At 33.6% G+C, this 16407-nt stretch overlaps 4 protein-coding genes across 8 annotated transcripts; 2 read left to right on the top strand and 2 right to left on the bottom strand.

The window, feature by feature from the left end:
- Positions 1-491: 491 nt before the first annotated feature.
- Lfg (Glutamate NMDA receptor-associated protein 1 lifeguard) lies at positions 492-5757 on the top strand. Of its 4 annotated transcripts, none has more exons than XM_012288159.2 (7): positions 492-676; positions 1936-1995; positions 2700-2770; positions 3281-3364; positions 3446-3623; positions 3807-4077; positions 4451-5757. In XM_012288159.2, exons 3-7 carry the CDS (start codon positions 2719-2721, stop codon positions 4808-4810), a joined length of 945 nt encoding a protein of 314 aa, XP_012143549.1. In that variant the 5' UTR covers positions 492-676; positions 1936-1995; positions 2700-2718; the 3' UTR covers positions 4811-5757. The 4 variants fall into 4 exon arrangements, with proteins under 4 accessions (XP_012143549.1, XP_076398483.1, XP_003699790.1 ...); XM_076542368.1 differs by having other exon boundaries at positions 1936-2062; XM_003699742.3 differs by lacking the exon at positions 1936-1995.
- Rab10 (RAS oncogene family member Rab10) lies at positions 5747-7933 on the bottom strand. Its single transcript, XM_003699743.3, has 5 exons — positions 7491-7933; positions 7093-7153; positions 6899-7037; positions 6729-6818; positions 5747-6655 (listed from the first exon to the last, which is right to left on the bottom strand). Exons 1-5 carry the CDS (start codon positions 7615-7617, stop codon positions 6470-6472), a joined length of 603 nt encoding a protein of 200 aa, XP_003699791.1. The 5' UTR covers positions 7618-7933; the 3' UTR covers positions 5747-6469.
- A 374-nt stretch (positions 7934-8307) lies between these two features.
- Positions 8308-13194, top strand: LOC100878803 (lethal (2) k01209). 2 transcript variants are annotated; one of them, XM_003699745.3, is made up of 11 exons: positions 8308-9348; positions 9413-9543; positions 9962-10132; positions 10204-10310; positions 10391-10561; positions 10641-10712; positions 10825-11076; positions 11146-11355; positions 11423-11608; positions 11677-12027; positions 12184-13194. In XM_003699745.3, the coding sequence occupies exons 1-10, from the start codon at positions 9296-9298 to the stop codon at positions 11992-11994; spliced, it is 1671 nt and encodes a 556-aa protein (XP_003699793.2). In that variant the 5' UTR covers positions 8308-9295; the 3' UTR covers positions 11995-12027; positions 12184-13194. The 2 variants fall into 2 exon arrangements, with proteins under 2 accessions (XP_003699793.2, XP_076398482.1); XM_076542367.1 differs by having other exon boundaries at positions 11677-13194.
- LOC100882610 (uncharacterized) lies at positions 10822-16247 on the bottom strand. The gene is made up of 12 exons (XM_003699697.3): positions 15936-16247; positions 15002-15079; positions 14854-14948; positions 14713-14793; positions 14478-14624; positions 14174-14249; positions 13927-14114; positions 13689-13833; positions 13411-13626; positions 12992-13110; positions 12652-12787; positions 10822-12527 (listed from the first exon to the last, which is right to left on the bottom strand). The coding sequence occupies exons 1-12, from the start codon at positions 16230-16232 to the stop codon at positions 12207-12209; spliced, it is 1899 nt and encodes a 632-aa protein (XP_003699745.2). The 5' UTR covers positions 16233-16247; the 3' UTR covers positions 10822-12206.
- Between the last annotated feature and the right edge of the window lie 160 nt (positions 16248-16407).

Raw genomic sequence — 16407 nt, 5'->3', positions numbered from 1 at the left:
CGTTCATTAATTGTTATTTCTTTATTTTACTTATAAACAATATTTTTCAGAAAAAAAGACTAATTCATTATTCTCAATAAATGTTTTTTACAATCATATCATTATCAATATGAGTAATCAGAAAAGATTATATTTTATCAAATTAATGATAATTAAAAAATGTTTTTACATTTTTCTGTTTTTCATCCTTTCACCAACAATTTATATTGTGTTATAAGAAAGCGTAACCGTTGGCGCGCATCCTCATGAAAATTATATTCATCCATCAAATTATAACCAATTAAAAACTGGTTTTTTATGCCATCATCTGCTAGATGAGGAAGAGGTTTTAAGAAGATTATATATCAAAATTCTAGGAAACCAAATACACCCATATAGATAGATGGTACTTAACAGTAAACAGCAAAAGTATATAAGATATCACGCAAGCGCAAATTGTGTTGAGGTCTCGTTTTCCAATATTCAACCTACTTCATATCAGTTGCTCGTAGCAGATTCAGTTCGAAGGTTGAAAAGTGGGGAACAGTTAATGTGACGTCTTCTTACTATACGGAACACGTACATTTTGCACGACCAAGTGAACGTGATTAATAGCATAGACTCGTTGATCTAATTATCACATCAAGCAGATACGACCAATTTTCTGTATAAGGATCTTAAACGTCCTTTTAAAGAGGTGAATAATTTTAACTTATATTCGGCGCACGAATGTTCTTATCGATTGTAACCGTTTCTAGAAAGTGCGCATGACGCATAAGTTGACGTGTATTATTATTACGTTTTCCGGTTAATATTGTTTAGAAAAGTGTAAACAACGTTTTTGAAATATTATTGTCGGTAAGTATATTTTCTTCGGGGTATCGGTGTCCTTGAAAACTGTCAGTTGACTGTTCGTAATACAAGGAAACATTACTATTTTTACGTTGCGACAATGTTTCATAATGTTATACTACAAGTAGTTGCTAACAGATTACACCGGCATTTTAGTCTGAGATGAAAACAAACAACACAAAATATTGTCCCTACTTCGATTGCTAAAGTGTGATCTTCCGGATGTAGAAATTTTGGAAAATTGCATGTGACTAGATGACAAAAAATGACCGTGTTCAGAAGTGAATATTAGTGTATAAAAGTTTGAGATACTATATTCTAATTGGGAAATGTCACTTAGAATGATCTAATTTTTAGAGTACGTATCCTATTTTTAAAACGTACGCAAGATCGAGTGGAGTCATTCAAATAAATTATAATGTGCGTTTTCTGGTATATATAGTCATATGGTTTATCACTGTGTATTTTAAAGGTTATGATTCAGCAAGATAACAGCTCAAAGACAAACTTATATTACAGGTCTGATATGGGGAAACAGAACTTTTAGATAAGAATTAACGGTATTTCTCTAACTTGCATTACTTTTTGGGGGGAAAGATAAGAACTATAGTCGTGCAGCATGCAATATGCAGTTTCGTATGTTTTCACGTGAGATGATTCCTGCCCTTGCATTTGTGACACAATACAGGAAAAAGGAGGACCGTCAGTTCTGATCAGAAACAATTTTCCAGATGTGTTATCTCTCATTTCTCAATAATTCGCGTTTCGTCACCGTTGAATTAGATATATAGATTATGGCACACTTAAGTAATTGGTAGGGACAATCTGTGTGTACAAACTGAAAAAAATTGTCACTACTAACGGACTACTGCATTTAATTTTATATTGCACTAAAATTCGCCGGTGAATCTTAATTTAGATTAAAAATGAAAAAATATCGTGATTAGTTATCGAGTAGTATACATCGAGATCGTTTAAGTTGCGTTTAACGCAAATCGATTAATTTTTGTTACTCTTCTTGCTTATAAAATAGAGATTTAATTTAGGCATAGGTATATGGGTGTATGTCCATATTTTTAATAAGAAAATATTTTTTTTTAACAGTGACGCCATATTACGACACCGATGTGATTGTAAAATCGTACATAAATCGTAAATGTAGTGGTAATTATTAACTAGTGTCTGTAACGTTATTTTCAGCTGACTATAATATTTTGAACAATTAACACAGGTTAATTATGTTTATACTTATATAACTCATGATGCTTATTTGAATCTGCGAATATAAAAACTGACCATTTCAGATATCTTCTTTGTATTATCTGCCATGTGTAACAATAATTCTGAAATAATATTATAGTCTTAACCTAATGTAGTGAAAGTTTAATAGTAGTGAGTAATGTTGTGTTGTTTATATTTATGTCATTCAATTTGATATTCAATGTTTTATTTTTAAGACATTTATTATTTGTATTATTTGAAAGACTAAACAGTAATAACATTTAAAGTAATAATATATTTATTAACTTTTGATGTTTGTTTTGTTATAGAAGTTGTATTAAATTATTAATTTATATTGTAACTTTTATAATATATTTTATGTTTGATATTTCAGTTTAAAGCAAGTTAAATATTAAATGCATTATGCATGTGTTATTTTTGTAGATGTTTTTAATATAATTATATTTGAAATGGTAACTGTTTTTAATTATTTTAATAAAATAGTATGATACATAGTGAAAAATATATTTTTCTTTCATTTATTTTATATATTCCACTTAAAGGTTGCTGACACATTCGTGCACTGGCGTTCCACTGATGTTTCAATATGCAAGAGTGCTTTATGATAATAATATATTCTTTTTTAGTTAAAACAAAAACCGAAAGATGGCAACTTGGCAGAGTACACCTGGTGCAGGATTTTATCCAGGGCAACAAGGTTCTGATCTTTTTCTAAATTATAAATATTTTTTATTGTTACATGTTACTTACATTATTAATATACAGAACGTTTAGCAAACTTCAACTATCGTGATGCTTGTTTCAAGTGGCAATCATCGATCTAATCCACGAAACATCCACCCATTAATCATAATTTATAATCATTAATAATCATTAGAAAATTTTAACCATTTGCATATTTGTGAAAGGAGTTAATATATATGTATTTTAATACTTTGACTGTGAAATGTATATATGTATATATGTCCTCAAACATGCATTCAAATATGTATAAAGAACATATATATATATATATATACATATGGCCAGTAAAATTTTACTTATTGTATTAAATTAATATAGACACATTGTTTTTATTCTTTTTGTAATTGTGCACCACCATTTAGTGGCTGTTATTAAAGCACAGAATTTCATGAGAATTAATGCTTAAATTAGAATGAAACTGTCATTAGAACATATTTTATATAAATACAATTCATTTGTGCAGGTTATCCTCAACCCGGATATCCACCTCAACAAGATCCATATAATCCAGGATATCCACCAGCTTACGGCGGAAATCAACCACCAGGTTAATTCAGATTTAAAATTTTGACATCTTAATTAATGTATAGAACATATAATTGTAACATGTTATTTATTTTTTTCATAGGTCCTGGTTTTGTGCCTCCAGGTGCTCCTCCTTACGGACAAGCTCCACCTCCTGGTCCAATATTTGGTCCAGGACCACAAGCAGCCATGTATGGGACAAACTATGCAGATGATACTGTGTCAGGTGAAGTCAAAGGATTTGAGTTCACTGACAAAACCATCAGAAATGGATTTATTAGGTTTGTATTATAATTAGAGGTTTATGATATATTGATGTCATCAAAGTAAAGATTTACGTTTTATAGATTGTATGATTTATGTGTACTTTGCAGATTTAGATATATTGCAAGTGCATGAACATACACAGTATATTGATAACATTATACAGTTACATCTGTAACGTTTTTCTCTCTTTTTTTCAGGAAAGTATACAGTATCCTAATGTGTCAGCTTCTGATTACAGTAGGGCTGATAGCATTATTCCTTTACCATCGTCCAACTCAGAAATGGGCAATGGCCCATCCAGAAATGTTTTGGATTTGTTTTGTAGCAACTATTGTTCTAATTATATGTATGGCTTGCTGCACCAGTGTCAGACGAAAAGCTCCTATGAATTTCATATTTTTGTTCTTATTTACAATAGCAGAAGGTTTTCTGTTAGCCACTGCTGCTTCAACGTATAAGTCTGAAGAGGTAAAATATTAGAAAAACAAATATTATACATGTATATTAATTGATGATTTAGATACTTAATTGTACAATTATACTAATTGTTACGCGGGGAAGTACTCAGTTTGTGTTTTAAAAAAAAAAAAACTTTATTTCTTGATCACTACACTACTTTACAATGAATACGCTTGTCGCAATAGAAAGATCTCGCAATATGACTCATCCGAAACCCGAGCTCCGAATATCTCGAGTGAGCGTCGAATATATATAATAATAATGTTGCGTGCCGGCCTGTTTCTCCTTTTATACTTTTCTTGTCTACTAATTGCATTACCGTTTTCGGCTCATCTTGTTTATGTCTTTTGACCGGTGAAATAATAAATAAAAATATTTGCAGGTACTATTGGCTGCTGGAATTACTGCTGCTGTTTGCCTCGCATTGACAATATTTGCGTTTCAAACGAAAATCGACTTCACCGGTCTTCACAGTATTCTATTTGTTGCGTTGTTTATTTTCATACTTTTTGGAATAATTACGATTTTCTGGCATGGTAAGATTATAACCTTAGTGTATGCGTCACTTGGAGCTCTAATTTTCTCTGTTTATCTTGTCTATGATACACAATTGATGCTTGGTGGTAAACATAAATATTCTATTTCTCCGGAAGAGTATATTTTTGCAGCGTTAAGTCTCTACATAGATGTTATTAATATTTTCATTTACATTTTGACGATTATTGGTGTCTCACGAGATTAAGTAGTATTAATCACTATGTCGTTAAATTAATCTCTAATGCATAATGCTTTTACTTTTTGTTACTTTGTTTTGGCTCCCTCTGTACATAGAGAGTTCATTGCAAATAAAAAGTAATTAGAGATATAAAAGAGGCGGTATTGGCAGAAAAGAATTTGTTTCTATGAAATAATAGCTTTTACACAATTTTTCAAGATATAGTGAACACAGAAATTGTTTTAATGTTCGACTTCTAATCTTGTAAGTCAAGGAAAGTAATTCCTATCTTCGTTAAGGAACGTACACTGATCGTTAATATTAAGGACATAAATGCGAATGTACATGCATACAACAAAAAATTTCTTATAAACATATAATTATTCGTTTCATCTTTTCAATGGAAGAAAGTATTATATTCATTTTCATTGAATTTACTTAAAGAAGTAATATTTATTTTCTGAAGAAGGTTTTTGCGTTCTGTACATTTGTCATAATACAAAAATTGTTATATATATACAGCAAAACATATGGATTCATGTAATATGAATACATTTTAATAATATTAAAGTCAATATATTAGATTTAGTATTGTAATGTTTGAATGTTACTAAAATTTCGTATTATTGCAAAAATGTATACATGCATATTTATCTGTTGTGTCTTCTGGCAGCATATGTTATTAAATCATATTTACATAATAAAAGAAATATTGTAAAATATCGATTAATATTTGAATTCCTAGTTCTAAAAATTTGTTTTATTTAATACATTGTAATATACATTATGTTTATGACGATATATTGTAAGACAAATACACGCAATACACTACAAAAAATGTTTTAACACAAGTCAACACGAGATTTGTGTTAACTCCACGCAAGTGATTGTATTATAAAATCATTTCTTCGTGAATATTTTATATACTTTATATTGTTTATTGCAGAGGAAAATAAAAAACAGTTATCTCGAAATCGTGAATGTTTATATTTGTAGTAAATTAGTTTTACACAAATAGGATAAAAGCTCTTGGTCTTCAGCTTTCAAATTTTAACTTAAGATTTAAATAAGCATATGTAGTGCAATGTCTGTATGAAAAAGCATTCAATGTTCACATAGATTTTAAAGATTAAAAAGCCCACATTCATTCTCACTCTTCTCATTATGGTAACAAATTGCAGCCTCATAACAAATAAATTGTTTCTAGTTGACTTTGTTCGTGCAACAACGCATAGAATTTTATATAGAAACAAAGCTCCATCAACAGTGTATATTATTGATTCATTGTGTTTTATTATAAAAGCTGTGATGGAGCTTTAATGTTTGTATACATGCAACAGACACATTTATAAGTACAATCATATATGTGACAAACAGCACTTATAAGTACAATCATATATGTGACAAACAGCATTTATAACCCACCCTTAGAAACCCAAGTATAATTAAAAAACTTCACTTTCAAACTGTAGTTACACTTTTATATTTAAAATTAAATTTAGATGTCTTTTTATAAGAATTATCGTCAAATAAGTTCGATCGAATTTGATTAGGCAGTGTTGCAAAGAGTTTAATTATATTATTATGCTTTAAATTATGCTCTAAATCTATCCACAAATCTATTTTGCGTGGCATGAGCTGATATATAGTTTATTATTATGCGCCATTAAAATAAATAATATAAAATTAGCAGCACCGATTCGAGTTTCTTTCCACCCTTCGATCAACTGTTACTCTATCTGGAGCATCTTGTGGTTCCTTTCCATGTGTTTTTTCCAATATAGCTTCTGCTAATTCACTAAACGCACGATCGATGTTGATGTTTGCTTTCGCTGATGTTTCCATAAATCTAATACCGTGCTCTCTTGCTATCTAAAGGTGATATGCAAGTTATTAACTTGGAGCAGTTACAAATCTTATAAAATTTTAATTTTAACTACTTTACCGCTTCTCCTCTTTCTGTGCTAACAACACGTCTATCTTCCATATCACTTTTGTTTCCCAATATCATTTTTTCTACATCTTCATTTGCATGCTAAAAGTTAAAAGTTCAGAAAATAAAATTCAAACACTCGTATCTTTACTTGATCAAAAACAGTTTATAGATATACTTGCCTCATCAATATTTCTCAACCATTTGACAATATTTTCAAATGTTTTCTCATTAGTAATATCATAAACAAGCATAATACCCATTGCACCTCTGTAATATGACGTAGTGATAGTATGAAATCTTTCTTGACCAGCTGTATCCCTGTAAATGTATAGATTAAGGGCTGTTTAGAAAAATTTAATAATTCATAACTTACCATATCTGTAACTTGATTTTCTTTCCTCTTAATTCCACTGTCTTGATTTTAAAATCGATACCTGAGCGACAAAAAGCATACAATTTATTCATATAATACACTTCACAGTATACTGATATTTACACACATAAAACATTCAATTTTAACAACAATGTTGACAACAAATTATTTCGCAGGTACACTTTCTCCATGGTTACGAATTCGATACAAAGAAACACCTTCTTAAGTTCAAATTATTTTTCGTACGTCAAATAACATTTCACAAACTTTATTTCACAACGTTATAAATTCTTTAACCATAACCTACTGTACCGAAATAAATCCGTAATGTCGAATGATTCATTTAGAGGAAACACAATGATATTAAAAATCACGATTATCCATAACGGAGTTCTTACCTATGGTAGAAATAAATGTTGTTGAAAAAGCATCATCTGAAAATCTAAACAATATACATGTTTTGCCGACTCCGGAATCACCGATGAGTAATAACTTGAACAATAGATCGTACGTCTTTTTCGCCATTTCACTGTTGCTTCGCGTTAACGAGGCGCCGAGGAAAACAAAAAGAGTCGAACCTGTGGAGCACGATTAACAGTTTTTCCAGACGATGTTTCGAACATCGAACGTTATGAACGATTATAGGTTTCAAGGTCGGACGAGGGCGCGTCTCGACGTACAACGATGCCTCGTTAACGACGGAAAAACCGGTCACAGGGGCTGACTATTAAAAGACAATACGACGTCACACAACAGAGCAACACGCAGAAGCATCGGGGTAACTTTGCACTTCAGCTTCTGACAAAACTGTACGTCATAATATCAGCCAAACAATCACTCCTGTTAAGCCCGTTTCCTCATTCTAATTAATGACAATCACAAAACTATGCCGGGTTCAATTGCAAATATTCCATCTACCACAGGAGGTCACTACCACTGCAATAATAATTTTAAATTATCCGGATACTCTATGCGATACATGTATAAAGTTATTGCTTATTTTATCGATTTGATCTTATTGATTCTTATATATAATTATATTCTAGTCGCTCTGTATCGATATGCGTTAAAATAACATCTACGTCGCAATATGTTTTTCTTTTAGCGTTCAAGAAATGTAATTGTTATGTCAATAGCCAGTATCGCCGTTAGCGCCGAACAAACGGGACATTGTTTTAGATCTCGCGTACAAGTTTTCACATTTTTAAAAAATAAAATAAATGTGTATTGTCTTTAATTCTTTATTGTTACAAAGATACGTTGCTATGACTTGAACCGGGTGGGGTGTATTAGCAGAGTTTGAGTTTCATATGAAGTTTGGTTAATTTGACGTTCGTTATATTGCCGCGGATGGAGCTATAAAAAGGAAAACTTTAAGAGATGATAATATATCGAGTTGATCAAACTTTTTATATAACGAGTAAAATATTTAATACGCCGTATAATGCAAAATGTCTAATGGAAAATTCGACCAATATAAAAGTGATAATGTATTGAATACATAAGAATTTTTGCTCTTACAAATTTGTTAGTCCAACAAATTTTAGCTGCGGTGTAAAGGACGCAACATTTATTCACGAGTATACTTCAAATATTTGCATAATGAAGTATAAAAATGATAAAGAGTATCATTAGCAATTGAAATGTTTGCTTTTAATATATATTTACATTCTCTTTAATATTCACTACTTCTGTTTACATATGCATGCCGTAAAGATGCTCTGATGAGTAACTAGTTGGTCACAGTATACAGTGTGCATCTGAATGCATCTGAAAATTGCAAAGGGTAGTAAGGAAAATCTAAAAATCTCAACTATACAAAATAAATCTAGAATCCAGCCGATTGTATTTGAAATTTTAGAAATTTTCAACGATCTAATTGTTCAACGAAGAGTTAAAAAATTTGAAATACTGCAATTAACCGGTGAAAGTATCATCGAATTAAATTACTTTCGACTTTCGACAGAAATGATTTCGAATGCCCATCACTAGCGGTAACACTTACGAGAAGTTTGTTTCGGAACATGAAAGATAGATGGCGATTCATTTTCGTGATGCCATTATCGTCACATGCCTTCTTAGTTTGCAGTTTTTGTCGGCAGTTAGATGGAAGCACGCGGTTGAAAGAGTTAACTACGTATCGTAATACAAAAATCAAACGCGCATGGGTTTACATTAAATTTCTCTGCATATAATCAAGAGTATGGCAGCTAAGATGCAACATTTCGATCCACCAAGCTCAGCAAGTTCTGACAGGTGAGTGGTAACATATTTCTCGGCTACGTTCCTCAACTAAGAATATTGGATCTCCGTAATTTAGTGAGGATAGAGAAATTTGTTTGGACGAGAGAGAAATTTTTCTGGCCGATGACCTGTGTGAAGAGGCTGAATATTACAAGTGTTCTGATATCGCGACTCCTACGCCGCAATCTCCGAGACCACCTTCGAGGGGTAAGATAAATATTTATTTTTATTAATCTTCAAAATAATCTTGCAGTGATAATTGTTTTCGTCAATGGTACAATATTTTATCAGTTATGTCTATTTCTGTGAAAACTAGATGTTTGTCATTTATCTTTGAAGTTAAGTAGATTGCATGCTATAATTATTTACAGAACCATCAGTTTGGAGTACATGTATTTGGCAGTCAGGATGTAATTGGCGCACTGAAGTAGAGACGTTGTGTAATTTGAAGAAGGCTAAAAGCTCCAAAAGTACCTTATCCCATTTCCCATTCTTGTTCCTATTTATCTGTAAAAATTATTCGACATAAAACATCGTGCTCTTTTATTTCTTGTAGAATTTTCTGCATTTTCTAATTCTATGAAATTTATTCTTTCATTAATTTGAAAATTTTGTTCTATGATAGGATCTCAGAGATCTCCTAGATCAAGAAGGCAACGTACTACCAGTTTATCGCAGTCCAGCAAGAAAACCTCTGCAGAGTCCATTATTAGAAGTAAGACAAGAACAATATATACAGCTGGTAGACCACCATGGTACAATTCAGCAGGACAACAAGTGGAGCCTTTTGTGATAAGTTGGTGATATATTTATAATAAATACTGTTTTCTGAAAGAGGGCCTAATGTTATTGTTAATTTAATTTCAGGTATTTGTGGAGGTAGCGCATCTGGTAAAACTACAGTTGCAACAAAAATCATAGAATCTTTGGATGTACCATGGGTAACACTACTTAGCATGGATTCATTCTACAAAGTATGAAAAACCACAGTTTTTTTCTCTATATTATTTAAAAGATGAATGGCTGATTATACTGTAAACAATATCTGGTACAGGTATTAAACGAGAAACAGCACGAAATGGCTGCGCGTAACGAATACAATTTCGATCATCCCGACGCTTTTGATTTTGAGCTACTTCGAACAACTTTACAGCGTTTGAAAGAAGGTAGAATGGTGGAAGTTCCTATTTATAATTTTGTAACACATCGTAGAGAAAGTAGAACTGTAAGTTGATATCAAAAAGTATATTTTTTAAACATATGCAATGTACATTGTGTGCATTTCATTTTTTCTTGTTCCACAGAAAACAATGTATGGTGCCAATGTTATTATATTTGAGGGAATATTTACTTTTTACCACGTCGATGTTTTGAAGGTAAGCAGACTGCCAAAGAAGCAGAAGGAGTGGGTGTGAAATTCAGTAAGGTACAACAGTAATAAAAAAAAAGACAAAATTACCACTGATCTGCTTTCTTTAATTGATTAAGATGTGCGACATGAAGGTATTTGTTGATACTGACGCTGACGTGAGGCTCGCGCGGAGATTACGTAGAGATATATCTCAAAGAGGACGAGACTTAGAAGGTGTTTTAAAGCAGTACAGTACTATGGTGCAACCCGCTTTTTACTATTATATAGCTCCACTAATGGTACACGCAGATATCATTGTGCCACGTGGTGGAGAAAACGAAGTCGCGATAGAACTTATTGTACAACACGTACATACCCAACTTCAATTGGTAAAATCAGCTGTCTATTAAACATTGCTTTCGTGTGTTGCGTTTACTTACTATTACTTCCGATTCTAGAGGGGTTTCAAACTCAGAGAAAAATTAGCTCACTCGTTTATCGGTCAGCCATTACCATCTTCTCTCTACTTGCTTCCAGACACGCCACAGATTAAGGGTTTGCATACATTTATAAGGAACAAGGAAACGTACAGAGATGAATTTATATTTTATTCTAAACGTCTGATACGTTTAGTTATCGAGTATGCCTTGTCTCTTTTGCCATTCGAGGTAAGGAATACATTATATGAATGTAATAAGTGCTTTCATTTTTATGCTCATTGTGGTGTGTTTAAAGGACGTAACCGTAGAAACGCCTCAAGGAGTATTGTACAACGGGAAACGCGGAGCTACAGATAAGATTTGTGGCGTCTCTATCTTACGTGCTGGAGAAACGATGGAACAAGCTGTTCGGGATGTGTGCAAAGACATAAGAATAGGAAAGATACTTATACAAACAAACCAACAGACCGGGGAACCTGAGGTAAATATCATTTTAGAATCTTTGTTTGCTCTCAACATTTTGACATACATGACTCATATTTTTTACAGCTTTACTATCTCCGGTTACCCAAGGATATCAAAGACTATAGAGTGATATTAATGGACGCAACGGTGGCAACGGGTGCTGCTGCGATTATGGCTATCAGAGTTTTACTGGACCACGACGTTGCCGAAGAGAACGTGTTGCTTGCGTCTTTGCTTATGGCGGAATCTGGCGTTCATTCAATCGCCTACGCGTTTCCGCGCGTTAAAATTGTTACTTCTGCCCTGGATCCTGTGATAAACGAAAAGTTCTACGTGTTACCGGGTATCGGTAATTTTGGAGACCGATACTTCGGTACCGAGCCGTCTTCGGTCCAAGATTAATGCAGCTCAAGAGGATCTGATCCACGAATCTACGTAATTATTTAATCTCTGTTGTTATAAATCGAATGCAGTAATTCCATATATCTTTAACCAAATTTGTGTTATACCCGGGAACGTATACAACATCCGTGCTGGTTGACCACCATCTGTGCCTACATACGTGCATACGAATCCAATGGATCGAATCAGTTTTTATTTATCGAATTTTGGAGTTAAAGTGGCGTTGTGTCGACGTTGGAGCCAATTTCGCCTGCCTCGGCAGCGACACCCGTGCTGCGTAATTGTCTGTAACCTCGTGAACTTGCTCGACGGGAACGGCGCCAAGAATCCAAGTTCACAGAATTGGCGTTGCTCGATTGTCCAAGAAGGCACGTAACCAACCGATCAAGAGCGGCCAAATCCTCGTTCGTACTGCCGGAATTTTCTAATCCGTCCGGTGGATGAAAACCGTCGATTACAGCTTTCTCTTTGTGTTCAGTGTTTATAATGTTGCCTGCACCGCCAATGGTGTGGCGACCGAGTTTTGGCGTGAACTGTAATTATTGATATTCAGTGCAAATATTTGTATTAAGTTGTTCATTTATGTATAAATGAATTAATTGGTTGTGAAATTATCACTTATTATTCGTCGTAGAATCGTTAAGATATTTAAGTTACCTCTTCCGGACCGTGTTGGCCGTAGCTCAGTCTTTGCACTTCGCGGAACGTTTCGTCATCCGTCGCCTCGCGCACCGCCTCGTTGAGCGTCTGTTCTAACGCGCGTTGTTTCGTTTTACTCAGACCTTCGTAAAAACTGACGGAGAGATTTGTTCAGTGTTTGTACGAACCGCTAATTGCAAGGCAATCTTGAGTTAAACGATTAAATTACAAAGCTGCATAAGTTAAAACTATTCTTTACTTGACTCTGTTCTATTCTTTGCTTGACTCTGTTCCGTTAACAATATTTATTGCTTCAATTTGACCGTTTAACTCGAACATTTTGTGTAATTTTCGTCACCTCGAGTCTAGCGAGCTGTTATCTCGTGAAATATTCTTATCACGAACCAGCCGGATATCGTGCTCCCAAAAACGTCGCAGTTCCGGTGTAGATGTGTACGGTGCAGCCACTTCCTTGATCTAGAAGGAAACCGCAACACGTAGTGCGAGTGATATTGTACCAGTTAAAGAAAAGGGAAACATTATACGGTATATTTAAAAATACTTCGTTGTACGAAATTACTTTCCTGACCCTTTGTATTTTAATAAAATTCCGTTTATATAATCTTGTTAGTAATGTAACAAGTCTATTGCAGTTGTAAGTCTACTATAATTTGTAAAATTATCGAATGTAATAACTAAGTTACTAGAGAAGTTAGTTACAAGAGAAGTTAGTTTCTTTAAAATTACAGTGCAAAGCTGATCTATAGTTTTCGTTACCTTCAGCACAATAATCGCAGTGATAAATATGCACATCACGTTGATAAACGTCAAACACGCGCTGATTATGCCATTGCAGAAAAATTCGACTGGTAGATAATCAGTGTAGACGTAGACGTACGAGGTGTTGTAGTCCGTGTAGGACTCTCCTTTCATATGTGGCATTTTAATTGGTCGATAAATTAACCATATACATCCTAGAGCCCAAAATAGCCCCTGCAATAGACACTGGTTTTCATTACAACCATTGATTCAGAAATGTAAATTTATTCACTCACGCAATTCACTACTGGAGGCAGTAAAGAAGCGGAAATGGCGACACCGATCAAAGGACCATTACTTCCTTGCAACAAAGCTACCGCTACACCTGTACCTGACGGCAGAGCCCACAATACACCCATCCAGAGTGATCTATAGTTGCCTCTATCAACAAATAAATAGTTTTTAATATTCATTAAATGTTAATTTAATAGTAAATGCAATTGCGCTCTAGGTTTATATCTGATAAACACATACCTGCCTTTCATCTCGTCGGTGGGCCAATCATTGTAACCCCAAGGCATTTCGGTGGTGCCCAGAATGAGTCCAAATATGAAGCCAAAGAGGATCGAGACGAATATTCCGAGCAGCAGGCTCTTCAAGCCGACACATTGAAGATTTCTGTCGGCTATGATGGTGCCGAAGGTTAGCGACATTACGGGACCCTTGAGATTTAATAATGAATAAGTTGACAGGAAATTAACGCAGGGAGATTGGATATTACCATTAAGGGAGAGACCAACATGGCGGCGACAACGTTTGTTGCGCTGTTTTCGATGAGACCCAGTGCGGCCAGACAACTGTGGATAACATAGATATTAATATTTTGCACTCGACAGGGGTTTTAAAGTATTAGGGTTAAAGGGTTTAAGTATTAAAAGATATGGACGCTGTAGTATTTCTAGCAAGAGTACTGACTAATAAGTTTCATTGCAATTTTGTTTCGAAAGTTTAAGAATGTAAAGAGTTTAAGAGCTAAGTAAAAGAGTTTAAGAGTGTTTAGAATAAATAAAAGAAGTAATTCTCACTCAGCTGTGAGTACTAGTAACACATAATCGAACGTGAGATCTCCACCACTGCGAACGCCATCCACAACCTGTTTCACCGTCAATTTCGACCGTATCGACTCCACAAAAGCTTTCCAAGCATTCTTCCTATCTTCCGACTCCTTTCGTCTGAAACATTCGCAGTCATTACGATTCTTATACTATTTTAACTAGCAGAATACTATTGTAACTACTAGAATTTCTTCGCAACGGAGACCTTCGAGCTAAGTCATCCTTGATGGCCGCAGAAGTGGTGACACTACCAATGCCACTGTACGTGCACTGCGTAGGAATCACACTAAAAATCCACAAAAAAGTTAAGTCGTTTAACTTACAATTTACCTTAGAAAGAAAGTACCTTACTATGGAGTTCATTTTTACACCGATCCCCATTTCTGTTAGGCAATGCAGACAGTTCTCGCAGGGTTCTCCAGCTGGTACCGGAAATATCACCTGAGGGAAGATAAAAAGTTAGGAGAAGTGATAAGAAGGAGTTGGTTGCTTACCTCGTAGTACATGTCCTCTTTGTCTTTGCACCACACCACGTGCTCTACTTTTAGCTTCTTCAGCAACTCACCCAAAACCTTTAGGTATTGTAGTAATTAATAGCGGAAGAGGAAGAAGTAATAAATGAGAGAGGATTGTGTATAAATGATGTGTAGTGTGTTAGTATAATATAATATATGAAGAAGAGTAATGATGTATAATATAATATATGAAGAAGAGTAACAATGTTTGGGATAATATATGAAGAATAGTAATAATGTATAGTATAACATATGAAGAATAGTAATGATGTATAATATAAAATATGAAGAAGAGTAACAATGTTTGGGATAATATATGAAGAATAGTAATAATGTATAGTATAACATATGAAGAATAGTAATGATGTATAATATAAAATATGAAGAGTAACAATGTCTGGTATAATATATGAAGAATAGTAATAATGTATAGTATAACATATGAAGAATAGCAATGATGTATAATATAATATATGAAGCATAGTAATGATATATAGTATAATATATAAAGAATAGTAATAATGTATAATATAATATATGAGGAATAGTAATAATGTATAATATAATATATGAAGAATAGTAATAATGTATAATATAATATATGAAGAATAGTAATGATGTATAGCATAATATTACATATGATGCACAGTAATAATGTATAATAATACTAAATGATGCATAGTAAAATACATATAGGTATTATTTAAAGATTTGACTAAAAATATAGTTCACAGGGGTGCACAATTTCTCTAAGAAAAATAAAGATATAGAAGAAATGTATCTACCACTTTTCAGCAAAACTATGAATCCACAAATTTACAAATCAATACATCTACAAGTCTACAAGTTAATAAATCTACAAATTTAGAAATCTATCTCCAAGTTATGAAAACTAACTAAATTCTGAAATTACCGTTTCCATGGACACAAAAACTGGGTTCCTCTCTCGTCCGGAAGTGAGTCCTCTTCGCACATGTCTCCTGCCATCATCGTCAACTTCGACGATGCTTTCTAACTCGTCGTCGTCATCCAGCGTCAGTAACTGAGTCCTCGTTTTTGTTTCTCTTAAACGTAGATCCACCTTCGGTCCTATTACGGACGTTTCTTGTTTATCGCTTCTTTTGGTTCGTTTTAGGGGTTCACCGAAGATCAACTCGTGTTCGTAACCGTACGTGGGTATGCAGACTAGAAATACGACACCTCCGGGCATTTTCAGAAAGTTTAAATAAACGATGAAATAAGGTAAATTAATGGTTTAAATAAAGAACGAAGAAACGAAGTAAGAAATAGTAAAAGATCCACAACGTTCAGTGTGGATGTCGAGTTACGATGCTTGTTTCTGTAACGTTCGACCCTTGGTAGAAGCTTCAATTAACCCATCGCTA

The sequence above is a fragment of the Megachile rotundata genome, chromosome 2 (assembly GCF_050947335.1).
Source record: "Megachile rotundata isolate GNS110a chromosome 2, iyMegRotu1, whole genome shotgun sequence".
NCBI lineage: Eukaryota > Metazoa > Arthropoda > Insecta > Hymenoptera > Megachilidae > Megachile > Megachile rotundata.
Note: the sequence above shows the minus strand (reverse complement) of the source record. Positions and strands in the feature narration are given on the sequence as shown.